Below are 19,532 nucleotides of genomic sequence, written 5' to 3' on the forward strand. Positions count from 1 at the left end.
CAATGTTTAGGGCAGGTTTACCAGAAAACAGTAAGACTGACTGAATATGGAGAAGGTAAGCACAAGCAGGAGAATCAAATTTTATGCACAACTTCAGTGATTAAGTATACAGATAGCAAACTTCTATGGGTAATACAGAAGCTATTTTGTCTAAATGTTTAAAAAGCTATGCTTAAAAAAAAAAGAATTTGCCACTTCGGTCTTTTTGGCTATCTCACGGCTGTTGTAAATAGATTCACATTCCAGCTAGAATCGTCCTGCTACTGATGACAATGTTATGTGATTTTTCCTCTTAAGATCTGCTCTTCTCCCTTCTCATAAATGAAGAAAACGACTTCGGAACACTTAATTTATAAACAAATCAAATACCTATTCTTGTGACTGAGTTCCCCAAATTCTGAATTTGGCATTAACGTTCTTCACTCTACAGTTACGACGCCTTTAACTCTCTGATTTGAGTGTGAAGTGGAGATGCTGGGTGTCTACCTGTGGACTGCAGCCAAGCCCACCATGAAAACTGACTGCCCCAGGGTATTCCTGGTCATGCCTCCGACCCACCCATAGAGTAGGCTGCAGACCACAGCCCCCTTCACAGTGGCAGCCACCCACCAGGACCTCCGAGTGCAAGGGGTCAGTGGGCAGGCCCAGAGCATCCTGGGATAGCCCAAATCCATCCTCGGGCATGGCAGACTGGACAACTTTTAAAAGATGTCAACAGTCAGAACAAAGTGAAATCAGGCAAAAATTCCTTTGTGTGGAAACCCAAAATGCGCCCACTTGCTTGTTCAGAACAGACTCCACCATACAACCACCTCCCAGTGGTCTCCTCTGCTGCTTTAATGACCTCCTTGGATTTCGGACAGCTTTGGCACCTACGGACCTGGCCCCAGATCCTCCTCAAGTAAACCACAAACACAAGCTGGCAGACGGTTGGAATCAGAAAGAACCCAGGACATTTGCACAGCCCCACTAAGCCCCACTAAGAGTTCAGTACCTTCTATAAGGTCTTCGATTGCTTTCCTCACTCCCCTGTCAAAGGCTCGCGCATCGGCAGGGCTCTGGAAAGTAAGTCCAAACTTCCTGTTATCGACTTTCCAATGATGAAATGTTGGGTTGGCTTTGGTGTAGACCAAGTCCTTTCTCACATAGCATTCCAGTACCACCTGCAGGATTGAAGCACACAGGCTGGTTACTCGTGGGCCAGCCACAGCGGGGTCTGCTTATACCAGACTAATGAGGAGCCCTCCCAGGAGGCAGCTGAAAAAAAAAACCCCTCCCTGCCTCTGCTGCCCCTCCTTCTGGGCGGGAGCCCTCTCCTGCCTCTGCACCGGTGTAGCCTCTGCCCTTGGCTTTCGTGATCCTCACAGCGGGGCCGTCCTCCTCCGTGCCCCTCCTCTTCATCCCACCCCTTCTTCTTCCCCCTGCCCTGACTATATGTCCTGTTCTGGATTCCTCCTTCCAGGTTAGGGCCTTTGTAAAATTGATGGTCCTCAGTCTCCCCTCTGCTGTCCTAATGGGTGCCTCCCTGTGACCTCAAATTCGAAAAGCTGAAAAATGCATCTGCTCTGAAATTTCTGCTACTGGTTTTCTCTCCTTTCTTGTCCTGAGCTGGCAACGCCAACCCCACTGTGTCCGGCTCGAACTCTCTATGGTACCTTTGCCTCTGAGTTCTTCATCCTCTGCATGATTAACTGTCAAGTCCAAGTCATTTTTCCTCCAGTATCTGTTATAGCAACCTCATTTCAGGTGTGATCGATCACCTTGATCTAGGTGCCCATTAACTTTATAAGAGTACTAGAAGATGCCCCAAGTTTCTAACAATGTGGTTTCAAAACTAGTTTTTCAGGCTGATCTTTTCACCTCTAGATCAAGATGCCTTTGAAAAATACTCTTGACCAAGACCCTTGATCTTTTTTAGCTCTGAGATGGAAACAACACCAAAGTCATCAATGAGAACTTGAACATTTCTCTGAATTAACAAGGGTCTTAGCAAGGTCACACTCATTTCGTCATCAGGTTCTACTCTTGTGTTCTCTGTGGTCTTTCTTGTTACCTCCACAGCTGCCTGCTTTCAAATTATTCTTTATCAGAAGTTTCATGTCCCTTTAGTCTTACTCCCCTAACTAGACTATAAAGGACCAAGCTGTGTCATACAGTAACTGTGTCTAGTGGTGCTATTGTTGATAAAGATACCAGAGTTCATTTAATGCCAGAGTAAAAGCAACATTGCAATCATGTGAACATAAAGTTCCTTCTTTATTAACATAAGAAGCAAACTGGGGCCTGTGCTGTGGTGCAGCAGGTTAAAGCCCTGGCTTGAAGCGCCAGCATCCCATATGGGCGCCAGTTCGAGTCCTGGCTGCTCCTCTTCTGATCCAGCTCTCTGCTATGGCCCAGGAAAGTAGTGGCAGATGGCCCAAGTCCTTGGGCCCCTGCACCCATGTGGGAGACCCAGAAGAAGCTCCTGGCTCCTGCCTTTGGATCGGTGTAGCTCTGGCCGTTGCGGCCATTTGGGGAGTGAACCAGTGGATGAAAGACCTCTCTCTCTGTTTCTATTTCTTTCTGTAACACAGAGAGAAGTAGAGGTAGAGGTAGAGGTAGAGGTAGAGGTAGAGGCAGGAGGCAGAGAGAGAGAGAGAGAGAGAGAAAGAGAGAGGTCCTTCATCCACTGGTTCACTCCCTAATTGGCCGTAACGGCCGGAGCTGCCCCGAGCTGAAGCCAGGAGCCAGGAGCCTCCTCTGGGTCTCCCATGAGAGCACAGGGGCCCAAGCACTTGGGCCATCCTCCACTGCCTTCCCAGGCCACAGCAGAGATCTGGACCGGAAGTGGAGCAGCTGGGTCTGGAACCGGCACCGACATGGGATGCCTGAGCCTCAGACCAAGGTGTTAACCTGCTGCGCCACAGTGCTGGCTCCAATTAAAAAAAAAAATCTTTAAAAAAAAAAAAAGGAAAGAAAAAGAAGCAAATTCTTTGCAAAGATTCAAATATTCACATGGCTTTATGCTTTGATAATTAAAGAAACAAACAAACCATTATGTCCCATCATCCTTCATATAGGACAAGTATAAAGACTTAAACCGAGCAACAAATATACCACTTATACTAAGAAATAAATACTATGTCACTGAAATATTCACAGAATTAAAAACTTGGGACTTAATGAGTTAAATAATTTGAGGCAGAGGGACAAAGAATGAGTACAGACAGAAAGCTCCCTTCCCCTGGTTCACTTCCCAACAGGCCAGGAGCTGGGAATTTAATCCACATTTCCCACATGGCGGCAGGAACCCAACTACTCGAGCCATCAATGCTGCTTTTCAGGGTCTGCACCGGCAGGAAGCTGGAGACAGGAAGCAGAGATGGGAATCAAACTTCAGTGTGGGATGAGGCTAACCACCTGCTGTGGTCTGGCTAAGCTTTCAGGGTCTCCATCTCGTTCTGGCAAAGCTTCACTTTTGATACAAGGGGCTCTTATTAATTTAGACTAAATGAAGGGTAACAGTAAAGGCCTGTCTAAATTAGTATACATTTAAATTAGGGAATATCATTAAACGAGTACAGATTTCAAGAACACATCAAACTCAAAAGAACTTAAATGCTGCCTAGTAAATGTTCCTTAACTTAATAAAAGAGAGTAATATTCAAATTGGTATATGCAATGGCAGTCTCAAGCAGTTAACTTCATTACATTGTATTGCAATAGGACAATAATCCCCTCACAGAATTCTATTTATGATTAAATTGCTTATTATGGCCATTTTCCCCTAAGAATAGTGCAATGATTAAATGTCAGCCCAGCCCCATTCCAAATTGGGGAAATCCAAATAACCAAGGCTTTAACTAACAAATGTTATCTATTTTAGAATTTAATAGTCTCAATTCAAAGTCTCAAAATAAACTTTTTGTGAAAACAAAGACTACTTAGCTTCTTCATATTTTTAGGGTGGAAAAAAATTAAGTTGTTGCTTGACATTTTCCAATTTTAAAATTATTCCAAAGGTGTATTTTCTTTAAAAAGTGTTAAGGAAAGTGAGTTTAGTCACCTAAATTAAGTAAAGGGCAGGGAAATGAGATACAATCTTTTTATGTCCTCATGAGTAAAATATCATCATGTATCTGAGTTTAACAAAAAGGAAAAAGTTGAGAGGCTTCAATAGTCACAACCCTCTTGGGCAGTTTTGGCGTATACACAATTAGGCATTGTCTTGAAACTTGACAAAGGCTTTTAAAAATACCATTTAAAGGGGTCTGGCGCTATGGTGTAGTGGATAAAGCTGCCCCCTGCAATGCTAGCATCCCAGATGAGTGCCAGTTCATGTCCCAGCTGCTCCACTTCCCCATCCACCTCACTGCTATGGCCTGGGAAAGCAGGACCCAAATGCTTGAATCCCTGTACCCATGAAGGAGACCCAGAAGAAGCTCCTGGATCCTGGCTTTGGATCAGCCCAGCTTTGGCTGTTGCAACTATTTGGGAAGTGAACCAGCGGGTGGAAGACCTTTCTGTCTGTAACTCTACCTCTCAAATAAATAAAATCTTTTTTTTTTTTTTTAAGTATGAATTAAAATAAGAAGTATGGGGAGGAAAAGAAGTGTGGTTAGATTCTTGTTGGAAGTGTTTAAGTCAACACAAGATACATACTGTAAAAGATTCCAGTAATTTAGATGAACATAGGAGAGCTCCACTGTCCCTTACCTCCCCCCCCCACCCCCCCCCCCGCCCAATCCAGGGTCAATGTGGCGGGCACAGCTCCAGTCCCCGCTGAGGCTCCTTTATCCACACACCTAAGTATGTGTGTCTACACCTAGTCAGATCTATATACTGTTTTGCATTTCCCTAAAGACATATCCTGGAGACACAGGAAGGTAAAAATCATCCTGTCTGATGGCTGTAGAGTATTCCTCAGTACAGACACAACAGGTTTAGTCAACCGCTTCCTACACAGATGGGCATTAAGAATTTGTAAGTGGCCACATGTTCGCAGACAGCACTTCAGTTTGCATCTCTGTACATTAATAGTTCTCAAAAGTTTGGTCTGTGGGCTCCAGGGAGCCTTCTCCCCACCCCAGACCCTTTCAGAGAGTCCAGAATGGGAAAACGGCTGTCATGATCATGACCAGGCATCTTAGCCTTTTTCTCTGCGTCGAGATGTCTATTGTACAAAAGGAATGGTGAGTGAGCCCACTGTATCCCAGCAAGCATCAAGGCAGTGGTAGCAGTGAACGGTACCAATGCCTTAAGATAAAAAAAAAAGAGAGAGTGTTATTTATTTATTTATTTGAGAGGTATGATTACAGACAGAGAGAGGTCTTCCATCTGGTTCACTCCCCAAGTGGCCACAATGGCTGGAGCTAAGCCGATTCAAGAACTGGAGCCAGAAGCTTCTTCAGGGTCTCCCACATGGGTACAAGGGCCCAAAGACTTGGGCCACCTTCTACTGCTTTCCCAGGCCATAGCAGAGAGCTGGTTCCGAAGGGAAGCAGTCAGGACTAGAACCAGTGCCCATATGGGATGCCAGCACTACAAGTGGAGGCTTAGCCCACTATGCCACAGCACAGTCTTCAGATTTTTGACCATCACATGGTTTAATAAAAAATGCCAGCTTCATTTAAGAATGTCCTTGAGGAAGCAAAAAAATTTATTATATCTTGACCTTTGAGTACACATTTTTTATTTGGTGTGACAAAATGGGACGTACACACAACTGATCCTCATACCTGCTTCTGCACAAATGCACAGCTGGAGAGGAGGAGAGTATTCTAACAGCCTTTACACTGCTGCTGCAGGTGGCAGACAGACAACTGTCTCAAGGAAAAAGACTCGTGTGTCAGCTGAACTACGTGGATCAACATTTTTACTTGAAAGAATGACTGACCAGCTATGGATATTCAGACTTGGATAACTGGCAGACATTTCTTAAAAATGAAGAAAGTAAGCTTTCATTTCAAGGAAAACAAGTGGAAGTCTTTGTTGCCAATAATAAAATTTGAACTTTCAAGTGAAAATGAGGATTTTGGACAGCTTCCCCATACTTAAAACTTTTCTAATGAGATCAGTGGTGATCATTAAGAAATGTGAATTTTTGATATTGTAGAATAAAATGTGTCAACATTTGGAAGACGTGCTTAACTCAGTAAACCATTATTTTCCAGATGACTAATGCATGATGTTACAAAATCAGCCATGAGTCAAAGATCTACTCAAAGTGAAAGATAAACCAGGGGACTTTAATGTAACAGAGTATGAAAAGTTCACGGCTATGGTTTCAGATTCCTCATTTCAGAAAGTACTATAGGTTGAGTTTTTGTGTAGTATCAAAGAATAATAATCATCTGAAAAGCTATGAAAATACTTTTCTCTTTTCCAAATTACTTATCTATGTGAGGCTGGATTTTTTTCTCCATAATTTCAACAAAAATTAACATTATAACAGATTAAAAGCTGAAGTAGGTATTAGAATCAGCTATTATCTATGAAATGAGGTATTAGAGCTTTCCAAAAGTGTAAAAGCAACACAATTCTTCTCATGAACTACTTTTGTTCTATAAAAGTTATATAGTTATTTACATTAAAATGTCATTTATATTAACAGTATTGTTTAAGAGTTTTTTTTAAAATTCAGCTTTAATTTCTAATGTTATAAATAATAATAGCTGTAACTCACCAATACAAAAGCTCTTAGGGTCTTTAATGCATTTTTAAGAGTATAAAGGGGGCCGGCGCCGTGGCTCAACAGGCTAATCCTCTGCCTTGTGGCGCCAGCACACCGGGTTCTAGTCCCGGTCCGGGTGCCGGATTCTGTCCCAGTTGCCCCTCTTCTAGGCCAGCTCTCTGCTATGGCCCAGGAGTGCAGTGGAGGATGGCCCAAGTCCTTGGGCCCTGCACCCCATGGGAGACCAGGAGATGCACCTGGCTCCTGCCTTCGGATCAGCGCGATGCGCTGGCCGCAGCGTGCCGGCTACAGCAGCCATTGGAGGGTGAACCAATGGCAAAGGAAGACCTTTCTCACTGTCCACTCTGCCTATCAAAAAAAAAAAAAAAAAAAAAAAGAGTATAAAGGGATTCCAAGACAGAAAATATGTTGATGAGCTGTTGCTGTCCATAAATCTTATGAACAGGGGTGCTTCTAAAAGCTCATAGAAAATGGAATTAGAAGGTAAGTTTATTTTGATGCAAAAAAAAAATGTGTGGGGCAGGCATTGTGGTGCAGGTTGAGCTTTGCATTCTGTATCAGGTCTCCACAGCTTCTGACCCAGCTTCCTGCCAAGGCAACCCGGGAGGCAACAGATGTTGCTCAAGTGCTTGGGTCCCTGCCACCCATGTGAGAGATCCAGGTGGAGTTCCAGGTTCCCGACTTCGGCCTGGCCCAGCCCCAGCTGTTGCAGGCATTTGGGGAGTGAACCAGTAGATGCACGATCTCTTTCTGTCCTGGCCCCACCCCCACCATCCCATCACTTTGCCTTTCAAATAAGCAAATCTTTAAAAACTTCAGTGTATGTTAAAATTTTCATAATATATATATTTTCATGAGCTTTTTGAAGAACCCCTCATATAACTGCGAGGTTAAAGGCATAGACATTCAAACTAAAAATCCTGCCAACTTGCCCTTCAAAGAGCTTCCCCAGCTCCAAGTCCTACCAATGTTATGTGAGAATCCTCAATACAGTGAGCAGTGACAGGAAGGACCCACCTGTTAGATGCTGTGATTAATCTTCCTAAGGTGGTTTCTCACAGGATTTAAGAAATAAGCTCCTATCCACCAAACGCCACACTCAACTCAGAACATTTCAATTTACATGTAATTCCTCAGGAAAGCTTTATGGTCCCCAACTTTCCAAAAATCACCTGAGTAACTACTTGTGAATGCAGCCCAGGCCTTCCCCACAAAAACCATGCTGGTGGAGTTCACAGGCCTCGGCATGCATTCAAAACAAAGCAAAACAAGGCACAGAATCCCAGGTCTGGACTACGCTGGGAATCTGGTGACAACACCATTTCTATCAGAAAGGCACCACATGCCCAAACTGGGATACTGACAACTGTGACAGCAGACGCCCTGTGTATCCTAAACCTGGTCTCCACCCTGTGTGGGCCATTCCACTTCTGAGAGAGGGGCTGCCTCAACACCCACCCTCCTTACACAGCTCCCTGTGGGCTCACTCACTCCAGTGGGCAGAAGTACTACATTTCAGAGGCTTTAGGGGCCAAAGGAAGGAGTGACTGTTTTCTCCAAAGGTGTGGTGGTGTGCGTGCATGTGTGGGTGAGCCCAGGATGCTCCGGAGTGTGGAACAGCCAATGCAGGGATGCACAGATGAAGAAGTACCGCTGGGTGAACGGTGTGTGATTGAAGGACTGGTGGATAGAAAAGTCCGGAAGGGAAGAGTCCAAGTACGTGAAGGGGACACAAGGAGGGATGGAGGGATGGAGAGATGGAGAGACATGACGGGGTAAGTGGGATCCTTGGACAGCAGCAACAGATAACAGGAGCTGGGCCCCAACCCCATTGGGTGGCCCGAGGGCTGGGACTGCCTTATCAGTATGTAGAGTTAGAATGAAGGGGCTGACTGGGTTTTGGCGTCACAAAGAAATATGTGCGTGCCAGCTCAGCCAACACACCAAGGAAGTGGACCCCTTCTCGGAGCGCTGAGTTTCCCCACTCCAGTGTGGAGATGACAGTGTCTTCTCCTTCAGAATGCTGCAGGCTTTAACTGAGGACACTTATGTAAAGGGCATCAAACAAGGCAGTAGAGTTCATAATTATGTGCAAGTCACTGGTGAGACTCAAGTCTGCAAAATTAAAGGACTAGATCAGACGATCTAAAGGTCCACGTTAGGCTGAAATATTCTGATAAACCACAAAATGCCAGGACAAATACCTCCAAAAATATATAACCTATAGCTAATACCCTTCCAGAGCAAATAATTTGCTTATGCAGAATATCTATAAAAACAAAAAGGGAATAAAGTGCAAAAAATTCTATCAAAATTTTGTAGAGTAAGAGCTTCAACTGAAATGAAAAGGGGTAGATTGTGAAAATGTTACGATAAAATACGGCAGATGCAGATCAATATATTTACTGTTTAAGGAGGCACACATACCAAAGAGGAAAATAAGGCCCCAGTAGGTAAATATATAAAGGACACTAATAGAAAATTCACTGACAACTGTTTTATAAACAAAAACATCTGATCTCATTAGTAAGCAAAAATGAGATGTTACCCTATCAAATCAGTAGATTTAAAATATATGACCTTCAATGTGTGAAAGGAAACTCACATGTGCTGGCAGCAGCCCTTTGTACATGCATCAAAAGTCATGAAAATCTGACTCCACCCAGCCTATGGGGCCAGTGCTGCGGTGCAGTAGGTTAAGCCTCTGCTTGCAGTGCCGGCATCCCATGTGGACACCGGTTCATATCCCAGCTGCTCCTCTTCCAATCCAGGTCTCCGCTAATGGCCTGGGAAAGCCATGTTTGGGCCCTTGAATCTGCATGGGAAACATGCAAGAAACTCCTGGCTTCAGACTGGCCCAGCTCCAGCCATTTCAGCCATTTGGGGGAGTGAACCAGCAGGTGGAAGACCTTTTTCCATGTCTCTCCTTCTCTCTCTCTCTGTAACTCTGCCTCTCAAATAAATAAAGAAAATCTGACCCCCCCAAATTTTTCCAAAAAATAGTAAATGGGGAAAATGCAGATAAATGTCTATTCATAATACTGAGGGCAGGGATAAGGGGAGAAAGGGAAATGGAGATGTCTTCTGAGAATGCTAGGGCAGAACCAATGGGATACAAAACTGCTTATGAACTCTGATGATAGCTATAGAAAAATAAGAAAAGGTACAAGAAAAAACTCTGCATCCAAGGGCTAAGGTGGTTGTGCACATGTGACTGCCTCGTTTTTGGATTCAGAGTGTCAAATATTGGTTCCAGGGCCCCAAAATGAGTCACAGCAAACAAAGCATGTTTCTGAGTCTCTGAAGGTTACTGTAAGGAATCAATGACACAAATTAACCACATGCACTTAGCACATGGTGAATGCTAGATAAACAGGTAGTTATTTTACTTTTTGGTAGTGTAGTTATATTGCCCTTATTGCAAAGATGTTATAAACAAGAACGTTTTCACTACTGGACTATGAAAAGGAATGTCATGAATAGAAACTTCTTAAAATTAGCTTTTTTCTCCCTCTGAATTTCTAGAAATGAATCATGTATGAATCAGCGCTTCTGTTTATTCATATGTAACACTCACAAACTGTGCTCACCTATTGTCACTTTCTCAATCAATAACAAATGGCTGCATACACTTGACACTTAAACTCCACAGATGCCACTGTGATCTCAGATGGAACAGCAACATCCTCTGTGGTGTCTGTGAGATCCTGTACAATCCTGTGCATTCCGAATCAGTCAATGGCTTCTGAATACATACTAATGATTTAATAAAGATAGGACAGTGTTCTTCCACGTTTAAAGCCATTAATTTAAAATAGCTTTGGGCATGTGAGGTTTTTGTTTTTCCCATCATGGATTCCTTCATGACAAAGAACCGGACAGCCCAAGTCCTTTATGCGAATGTCCTTCTACTCTTGGGAGATCATGATGACACTCCAATTTGCTCATAAGCATGTATAATTATTTATAGAAGCATGAAAGTGCTACCTTTTGTTACTGTCTTTTTCCAAGCATGGGTTACTCATTAGCTTATGAGATTAATGCTACAGTGTCTTTCAGATAAACACTCATTTACTAGCAGTCAATGTCAGGTGACCTCCTGCCCTTCATTTTACCATTCACCATCCAAGCCTTAATGGCGTGCTCTATGAATAAGCCCTACAGTTTTAAAAATTGAATGCACAGCTCAGAAAATCTGATTCATAATAAAGCTTACAGTTTGTTGCGAATTTCTTCCATGACAGACTTCTTGATTAATCAGAGATGTAAGCGACACAGCCACGTAACACTTCTAAGTGTCTGGGTTATGTGGTGTGTAGGCAAAAGACACTTTGCTGGATGGAAAAGGAGGGCTATGTTTTGCAATTTGGCACCAGCTCTTGGGTTCTAACTTTTGAAGTTTTAGCAAGAGTTTGAAGTCAGGGAAAGAAGGAGGGGGAAAAAAAACAACGCCTAATGGGATAGGGCTACAGTTGAAGGTAGGCAAGTCAGCCACAGGTAATGTAACCCACGCGCGTGTGTCTGCCATTACCAGTTTGTCTTTCTGTCGTTCACCATGGATGAGAAAGCCGCTTCGTCCACTGCCTTCGGGGTGCATGACCTTACACACCCCGACGCGACTGATCCCGCCTCCTTCCTGTGGGAACCATCCCCCGCTGGAGTCATCTCTGGTCATAACCACAGCCTTGACACGCACAATATAGCTGTCACTAAAACGACAACAAGAAGAATGGGGCATGACAATGGTCTGGCAGCCGCGGAACATGTTTCACAATGCAAGAAGACCACCAACTAGCACCGTTCTGGACTTGTCTAAGAAAACTCTGTGCCGGGCAGCAACCACAGTGGCCCACCTCACTGTTTAGGGCTACAACAAAAACATTTACATTCAATATAAAAGTACATTTACAAAAAGAAAAGTAGCAATTAAAGTTCCTGAAGATGTCTGCAGGTAATACAATCTCTACACTGGGTGTATTAATGAAATGAGCTGATCTTTATAATTTGGTATCCGTAAGCTGGAAGACAAATCTGTTAACAGAGTAGTATGGTTTCAAGCCTTTAAACTCAGCTTGTAACATTATGTAAAGTTAATAATCTTAATATATTTTTAAAGTTTTTCATCTTATTTAACATAGGGATACAATCATCTACTTCCGAGTCACAAATTCATCACGTACTCATTTATGTAGGTGGGAAAATATTTCAATTCAAACAAGTTTTTTGACAACTGTAGCCTTCTGTTTATGATTTTATTTTTTCCAGTCTGAAATTTCAATTTTGCAATAAGTTCTTTAGCACATTTGCCAAAATCCTTTCTCCTCCAGAGACCAACTTGAGCTTCTTTTCATTCTTCATCACTTTTTTGGGAAATTTATTTGGATTTCCAGCAAGGCCATTAAATTCTCCCTTGCTGTTTTCTTCCTTGGGATAAAAATTTTTTTTACTTAAACATATATTCACGTCTTGTAAGTGCCAGGCACTGTGCCAGATTCCAGGGCAACAAAGACACAGAGGAACCCAGATTCCTGTCCTTCAGCCCAGTGCAATCTGCCCGAGACCATGGAGACAGTCCGTCTGCCCCACAGCCCTGCTCACCCCAGTCTCTCCCCACTGTGGCCCAACTCCCCCTGTACTGTGAATCCAGGACTCGAGGTCTCTTACGTCCCCCATTGCTTCCCCATTCTCTCCTCTACTCCTTTTCATTTATTTGTTTCAAATAGGGCTAGTAATTTAAAGAATTATTATTTATTTATTTGAAGGGGGGGGAGAGAATTTGTCCATTTGTCAGTTTATTCCCCAAATGCCCTCAACAGCAGGGGCTGGACCAGGCCAAGGCAAGAAGACTAGAACTCCTTCTGGGTCTCCCACGTGGCTGGTAAGGACCCAAGTACTTGAACCATGACCTGCTGCCTCCCACGGTGCGCATTAGCAGGAAGCTGGATGGGAAGCAGAGTGGGGACCTGAACCCAGATACTGTTGGGTCAAACACTCACCCCAAATCCTTTTTATTTTGGAAGACTGAGGTAACACATACATAACATAAAATTTATTATTTTAACAATTCCTCATCAGTGACAAGCAGTATACTCACACTATTGTGCAATCACCAATATCCAGCCCCAGAACTTCGTCACATCATCCCAGACTGAAGCACACTGTACGCATTCAATACTGTTCTCTCCCCCTCCTCCAGCTCAGCCCCCAGCAACCACCATTCTACTTGCAGGAATCTAACTACTCTAAGTCCCTCACAGAATGTCCTTCTGTTTCCTCAGCCTAAATAAAAGGTGCCCTTGGCTGAGCCTCCGTGGCCCATTCTCATAGGCTGCTCTCCCTCCCGTTTGGTACTCGCCAGCTGAGACGTGGAGTGGGACACTTACTGTGGCTGTCCCTCCAGTTCAAGTCCACACACGTGACCAGGCCCTCCACTACCCTCAATATTCTTCAAGCACTTTTATCCTGCTCCCTGTACCCCGCCGTGTCCTTACCTGATACTCTACCCAACTCAAGTTCCATGGTCTATCATGAAACTCCTTTGCCCTCTCTTTCCTCACTCTAATTGCCTGGCACAGCTCAACCTACTAAACCCTACCCTCTGCCTTCTCCACTTAGGCTGCTGAACGTGATGAGACAAAGCCCATCTCCACCATGCTCCTAAGCCCTGTCTTAAAATTCATAACCACTAACCTCAAGTGGGTCCTTAGGTGCTACATGGCATCCTGCTACCATTTCCCCAATCCATCCCCAAGAAGACTGCTCTCATAATGGAGAGAAGAGAGACACATGAATGAATGCTGGCATCTGTCCCCATTCTCTTTACAGCAGCACCTGTACCTCTTATAAGTCTCACCTGGCTTGCTCTGAAACATGGATATTTGCCCTCCAGGACATAAACTCCCAGGAGCAGACTTGGTGCTCTAGGTTCATTTAATACATATTCCTAGTGCCTAGAAAAGTGCCTGACACATCAAAGGTTGTGGAGTGAAAGGGTTAGATACACAATATAAACAGGTTTAAAAACTATCTGTAGCTAACAGAACCCCTGCTGCTGCTGTTGTTTTTTAAGTGCTCAGTAGTCATTTGCTTATGAACGGCACAGCTTAACTGGGATAGCTGTGAAGGCTCTCTTTTCATTAACAGGAAAACCGAATAAAAACCACAGGCCGCACAAGCACACCATTCAGAATCCAGTCACCGCCACCCATCATGCATGTCCCTTGAGCTCCTAGGGGTTAATCATGAATACTTTATAACATTTGTTTAGATCGCTGCACAAACAATTGTGAAGAATGTCTTGGTTTTCCCCCCTACACCCCAAGTATCCCAGAAAAGCTAAGGGCCCCCAGTGTGCAAGGCAGCTCTGTGGTAGGGGTACTCTGGGCTCATCTCCACAGGGAACGGCCAGGGTGAGGGGCTGCAACTCTAGACCCCTCTCATGTAAACGTGCTTTTACTTTCCTCCGGCCGCAGCTGTGTGCTCTGCTCTCTTCCTTTGAGGAGATTAAGTAAACATGAAAAAGGGAAGTTTGCATTACTTAGATTAGTGCCATAAACTGATTTCCAAAAAAGAATTCATTTATTAGAGATGTAAAAGGTGACCCCCCGCCACCCCTCTGCTTCTGTTCACTGTGGCCTCTGCAGGCGTTCTGTCCTGCGCCATCTCCTTCCAGCCCGGATCCCTCCTCTCCGGCGCCTCCCCAGGGTGCAGACTCCTCCAGGACGGCTGCGTGGGTGGGGGAGCTGGGGGTGCGGAAGCCACCCTTAACTGCGGCATCTGGCTATTTCAAATGAGGCTGGGGGATGAAGCACTGTACCGAGAGCTGTCGGATAACCCAGCTTCGGGCCCGCTACCAGCTGCTTCCTATCTGTGCGTTACTGGGGCGCATCGCCCCGCCCCGAACAGAAATGACAATAAACTCCACCACCAGAAAGGTATAAGGAGGAAAACTCCCTTCCCACCGTCCCTCCCCCTCTTTCTGGAAAGAATTAAACAACATCTGCTTAAAACAGATGCACGGGTGGGGTGAGGGGACGGAGCAGGAAGGGCAGGGCAAGTTCGTTTTTTTAAAAATGTGTACAGGGAAGTTGCTGCGGGTATGTCTTAGGAAAAATTCCAAAAACATGCTAAACATTGTCAAAAATAACAAAATAATAGCAACTTAGACAAGACTTCTGAAACTGGAAATTGCTGTCCCAGTGGTGGGGACCTGGTGACGCTCCAGCAGTGGGTCCAAACACCAACTGGATGGAGATGCCACATCCGGACTTGAGATGTGCTGTTCCAATCAGTGCCATCGTAAACGGTGCTGGACAACCTGCCGTCCAATGGGACCATATTCTTTTCTTTTTTTAAAGAGTTATTTATTTATTTGAGTCAGAGTTACACAGAGAGGAGAGGCAGAGAGAGAGAGAGAGGTCTTCCATCTGCTGGTTCACTCCCCAACTGGCCGTAACGGCTGGAGCTGAGCCCATCTGAAGCCAGGAGCCAGGAGCTTCTTCCGGGACTCCCATGCAGCTGACGGGGCCCAAGGACTTGGGCCATCTTCTACTGCTTTCCCAGGCCATAGCAGAGAACTGCATTGGGAGTGGAGCAGCCATGTGGGAGGCCAGCACCGGAGGCAGCAGCTCTACCCACTACGCCGGCCTCTGGTACCAAACTCTTTAGGTGAACTATGAGTAAAACTGGCCAGAGATCTGCTGTTGAAATGAAGATCCTTGAAGGAAAAAGCTCTGTGTTCCCAACATGTGGTCTTGTCCTGAGGTCACTTGATACACAGGTTACAGGTGACAACCAGTGGCAGGACAGCAAGGTAAAGAGAGGACAATTTTAAAACTATAAGTAGCAGCTCCAAACAGAAGGTTTAGCTCTCAGGCCTAAGCTTTCTCCAGATATAAAGCAGGCTGTGGGGTGTGTGTGTGTGTGTGTGTGTTTGACCTAGCAGTTAAGATACTGGTTGGCGTGCATCTCCTCCTGGAGTGTCTGAGTCCCAGTCCTGCTCTGCTCCTAGTCCAGCTTCCTGCTCATGGGCACCCTGGGAGGCAGCAGGTGATGGCTCAGGTCATTAGGTTTCACTGGGTTCCTGGCGCTCAGTGTGGGAGACTCGACCGAGTTCCCGGTTCTGACTCTGGCTTGTCCCATCCCCTGGCTGTTATGGGCCATCTAAGGAGTGAACCAGTAGATTCACAGAGTGCTCTGTCTGCCTGCCTCCCAGATAAATACATTTAAAAAACGCAAAGCAAAAGAAAAGCAGTGGGCCTTCACCAGGGCCTTGTTACAGAAGTAAACAAAGGACTGCAGAAACAGTGAGGACTGTATCTCCAGAGGAACATGTGCATCTCAGGCAGGTGTATCACCAGTGTCCCACCTCTCTTTAGCTGAAAAGCCTCTCTCCGAGCCTTAGTTTCTTCCTTTGCAGGATGAAGAGCAGATGGGACCTTGCTGTTTAAAATAAAAGCAGTTATGGAGCAGGTGTTTGGCACAGCAGGTAAGACACACCTGGGTTCTAGTCCTGGCTCCACGCCTCAGTTCCAGCTTCCTACTGATGTATACCCTGGGAGCAGCACTCAAGTGGTTGAGTCCCTGCCACCCCTGTGGAAGACTCACAATGAGTTTTGGGCTCTAGGCTTCACCCTAGCCCATCCTCAGCTGTTGCAAGCATTTAGGGAGTGAACCAGTGAATGTAAGATCTCTGTCTCTGGGGTCGGCGCTGTGGCATAGTGGGTAAAGCTGCCGCCTGCAGTGCCGGCATCCCATATGGCCACCGGTTCAAGTCCTAGCCGCTCCTCTTCCAATCCAGCTCTCTGCTACGGCCTGGGAAAGCAGTAGAAGATGGCCCAAGTGCTTGGACCCCGGCACCTGCATGGGAGACCTGGAAGAAGCTCCTGGCTTTGGATTGGCCTAGCTCTGGCCACTGCAGCCATTTAGGGTGTGAACCAGTGGATGGAAGATCTCTAACTCTGCCTTTGCCTCTCTGTTAACTCTGCCTTTCAAATAAGTAAATAAATCTCAAAAAAAAAAAAAAATCTGTCTCTGCCTTTCCAATAAATAAATTAAATGAAAAAATAAATAGGTCAAATGCCAGAGTCAGAGAGGTTTGCTCCGTTGTAGCCGCCATTCCTGTTTGTGAAAGGCTGGCCTGGACTACTCCTGGTCACTGAGGAGAGGTTTCCAGGCTGCCTGCCCTTCTCAACTGTGGGCAGAGTAGAGGGGCAGGGAAGCTCTCAGGAGGAAAGCTGACATGGACCTCCAGCAACTCTCAGTGAAGTCGGGTTTACAAAGAGCAGGTTTGCTTGTCCACTGTACACACACCTGCAGAGGAATCGGTTCCGCCTGCCATCTGCAAGGTGGCTCCCGCCCCTCCACTGTGCTTCCTTCAGGGATGGAGACTGCAACTTTTATATTCCCCATAAATACTGCACCCCCTCCCCATCCCGGCCCTTATCTGATTCCGGGGCTCCTTTATCACTCCATTATGCTAGACCTGGGAGTCACTTCCTCCCAGCCGCTTCCCCACTCTTGCCCCCTTCCCCAGACCTTGAGAGGGATTAGGCAAGATGGCAGCCTCTCCAGCCCAGCTCCCAGATGTCAGCTGAGCCAAATATAATGCCACCCTCTCTCAGGGAGCCAGGCACACACAGCTCGTTCTAATCACACACACACACACACACACAACACACCAGGTTTTCCCTGGGCCTACAGATTTATAAAGACCCTTTGATTACCTCAGATCTTGTATGTATAAAATATGTGGATGTGAAGTAAATATATTTGCCTGGTGATCTTTTAAAAAATGAATCAACAGAATGTTTCAGCAGGATCAAATGTGTGGAGAAGCCAAAGGCGCTGGTTACATTCTGTTGGGTTGGCTGGTAGTCTTGGGAGTGTCTATTTTGAGAATCAAGTACTTAAGAATTTTTTAAAAGCAGATTGCCCAGGTTTTAGAAATGTGTGGTTTTTTTAAAATATTTATTTATTTGAAAGTCTGAGTTACACAGAGAGAGAAGGAGAGGCACAGGCAGAGGCAGAGGCAGAGAGAGAGAGAGAGAGAGAGAGAGAGGTCCTCCATCCACTGGTTCACTCCCTAAATGGCTGAAACAGCTGGAGCTGGGCCAATCCGAAGCCAGGAGCCAGGAGCCAGGAGCTTCTTCTGAGTCTTCTATGTGGGTGCAGGGGCCCAAGGACCTGGGCCATCTTCTGCTGCTTTCCCAGGCCATAGCAGAGAGCTGGATTGGAAGTGGAGCAGCCAGGACTTGAACCAGTGCCCATATGGGATGCTGGTGCTGCAGGCAGCGGCTTTACCTGCTATGCCACAGCGCTGCCTCTAGAAATGTGTTTTGAACTTTATGAGCAAGGAGAGTGACCCACTATGCAGAAAACTGCACGGTGGTGACAAGATTTTCAGTACAAAGCCTACTAAAGGGGAGCACCAGCTCGGCATGCAGGAAGGAAGGCCTCTGCACTAATTATCCAAATGTGCACCACCCACATGGCTGGCCTAGCCAGTGCAGAAACAGTCTAAGAAAAGCACACCAGGATGCCAGACGTGGCAGGGCCAGTCCTGGTGGAGGCACCAGCTTTCCTCTCAATACTGAGGGACAGGGAAGAAAAGTTCTGAGCGATAAACATTTGCTGGCCAAGAGAGCTGCTCTGCATGACATCTGAGTTGGGGAAGTGGAACAGTGGGCTAAGATCACTCTGGAAAAGGGCTTTCCTGCAGTTGTTTAACATCAGCCCCGCCCTAGAACACACAAGTCAAAGAATCAGTGAACTTGAGCTGGTGATGATACCTTCATTTGAACTCATGGTGCCAGGGCATGATGCTAAGGAGCAGATTTACCAGCAGAAGAAAACAGGCTCTGGGCCGGTGCCGTGGCATAATGGGCTAAGCCTCTGCCTGCAGTGCCAGCAACCCATATGGGCACAATTTGGTGTCCCAGCTGCTCCTCTTCCAGTCCATTCTGCTATGACCTGGGAAAGCAGTAGAAGATGACCCAAGTCCTTGGACCCCTGTACCTGCATGGGAGACCTGGAAAAAGCTCCTGGCTTCAGTTTGGCCCAGCTCCGGCCGTTGCGGCCATTTGGGGAGTGAACCCACAGATGTTAGACCTTTCTGTCTGTAACTCTGCCTCTCAAATAAATAAAATCTTAAAAGAAGAAGAAAACAGGCTCATCAGTGTTCCCCAATCTCCTGAGATGCCCCAGTGACTCTTGCCCACGGACAGCAACTCCACCTCCACCCTAGAGAATTGCAACACAGGTTTGATGTGTTTTACGCATTCATTTTGAATGGTATGAAGCGAGTTTTCAGAAGTGGAACCCTAGCATATACAATGATATCCGAGAGGTGTGTGTGTTTGGGGTAGGGTGGCGGTAGTACTGGGTCCTTGCCTTACAATGACTGGGGATGGCACCTTCACTCATGAATCAGTTGGGCCCTGTTCCGATTGTGGAGCTCCACGAGGGCTGGGAACAGGTTTTTGTCCTCCACTGTGTTGAGCTCAGAATCTGCGTGAAGCCACTAGAAAACGTTTGCAATGCCCCGTAGTCCTGTACAAGCCAGCAAGCTAAGCAGGGTCATCAACCTCCTTCAGTCCAGGCTCCACCCTGAGAGGGGGAGGTGGGGGCGCGGCCATCCTCATCCCCGCATGCCTCGGATAAGCCTACCATCTTTGTTGTGGATGCTACCTAGCTACGTGGAAGCACATAAATAAACCCGCTCGCCCACACACTATGCTCCAGGGCACGTGTCAGAAAGGGCCATATTCTCTACTACCGTGAAGGTGCTGGTAGCATACTTGAAACATGAATGATCATTCAATTTAATAACTCGTCTCGTCATACTTTAGAACCAATCCTA

General features: G+C 45.9%; 1 protein-coding gene across 1 annotated transcript in view; it reads right to left on the reverse strand.

Moving 5' to 3' along the window:
• SPRED2 (sprouty related EVH1 domain containing 2) overlaps window positions 1-19,532 on the reverse strand; it is a 124,051-nt gene that overhangs the window by 25,434 nt on the left and 79,085 nt on the right. The window contains exons 2-3 of the mRNA XM_062209552.1: window positions 11,205-11,382; window positions 995-1,163 (exon numbers count right to left, since the gene is read on the reverse strand). Coding sequence (XP_062065536.1) covers window positions 995-1,163; window positions 11,205-11,382 — 347 coding nt within the window. The remainder of the gene's footprint in view (window positions 1-994; window positions 1,164-11,204; window positions 11,383-19,532) is intronic.

This window comes from Lepus europaeus, chromosome 13 (assembly GCF_033115175.1).
Source record: "Lepus europaeus isolate LE1 chromosome 13, mLepTim1.pri, whole genome shotgun sequence".
NCBI classification, from domain to species: Eukaryota; Metazoa; Chordata; class Mammalia; order Lagomorpha; family Leporidae; genus Lepus; species Lepus europaeus.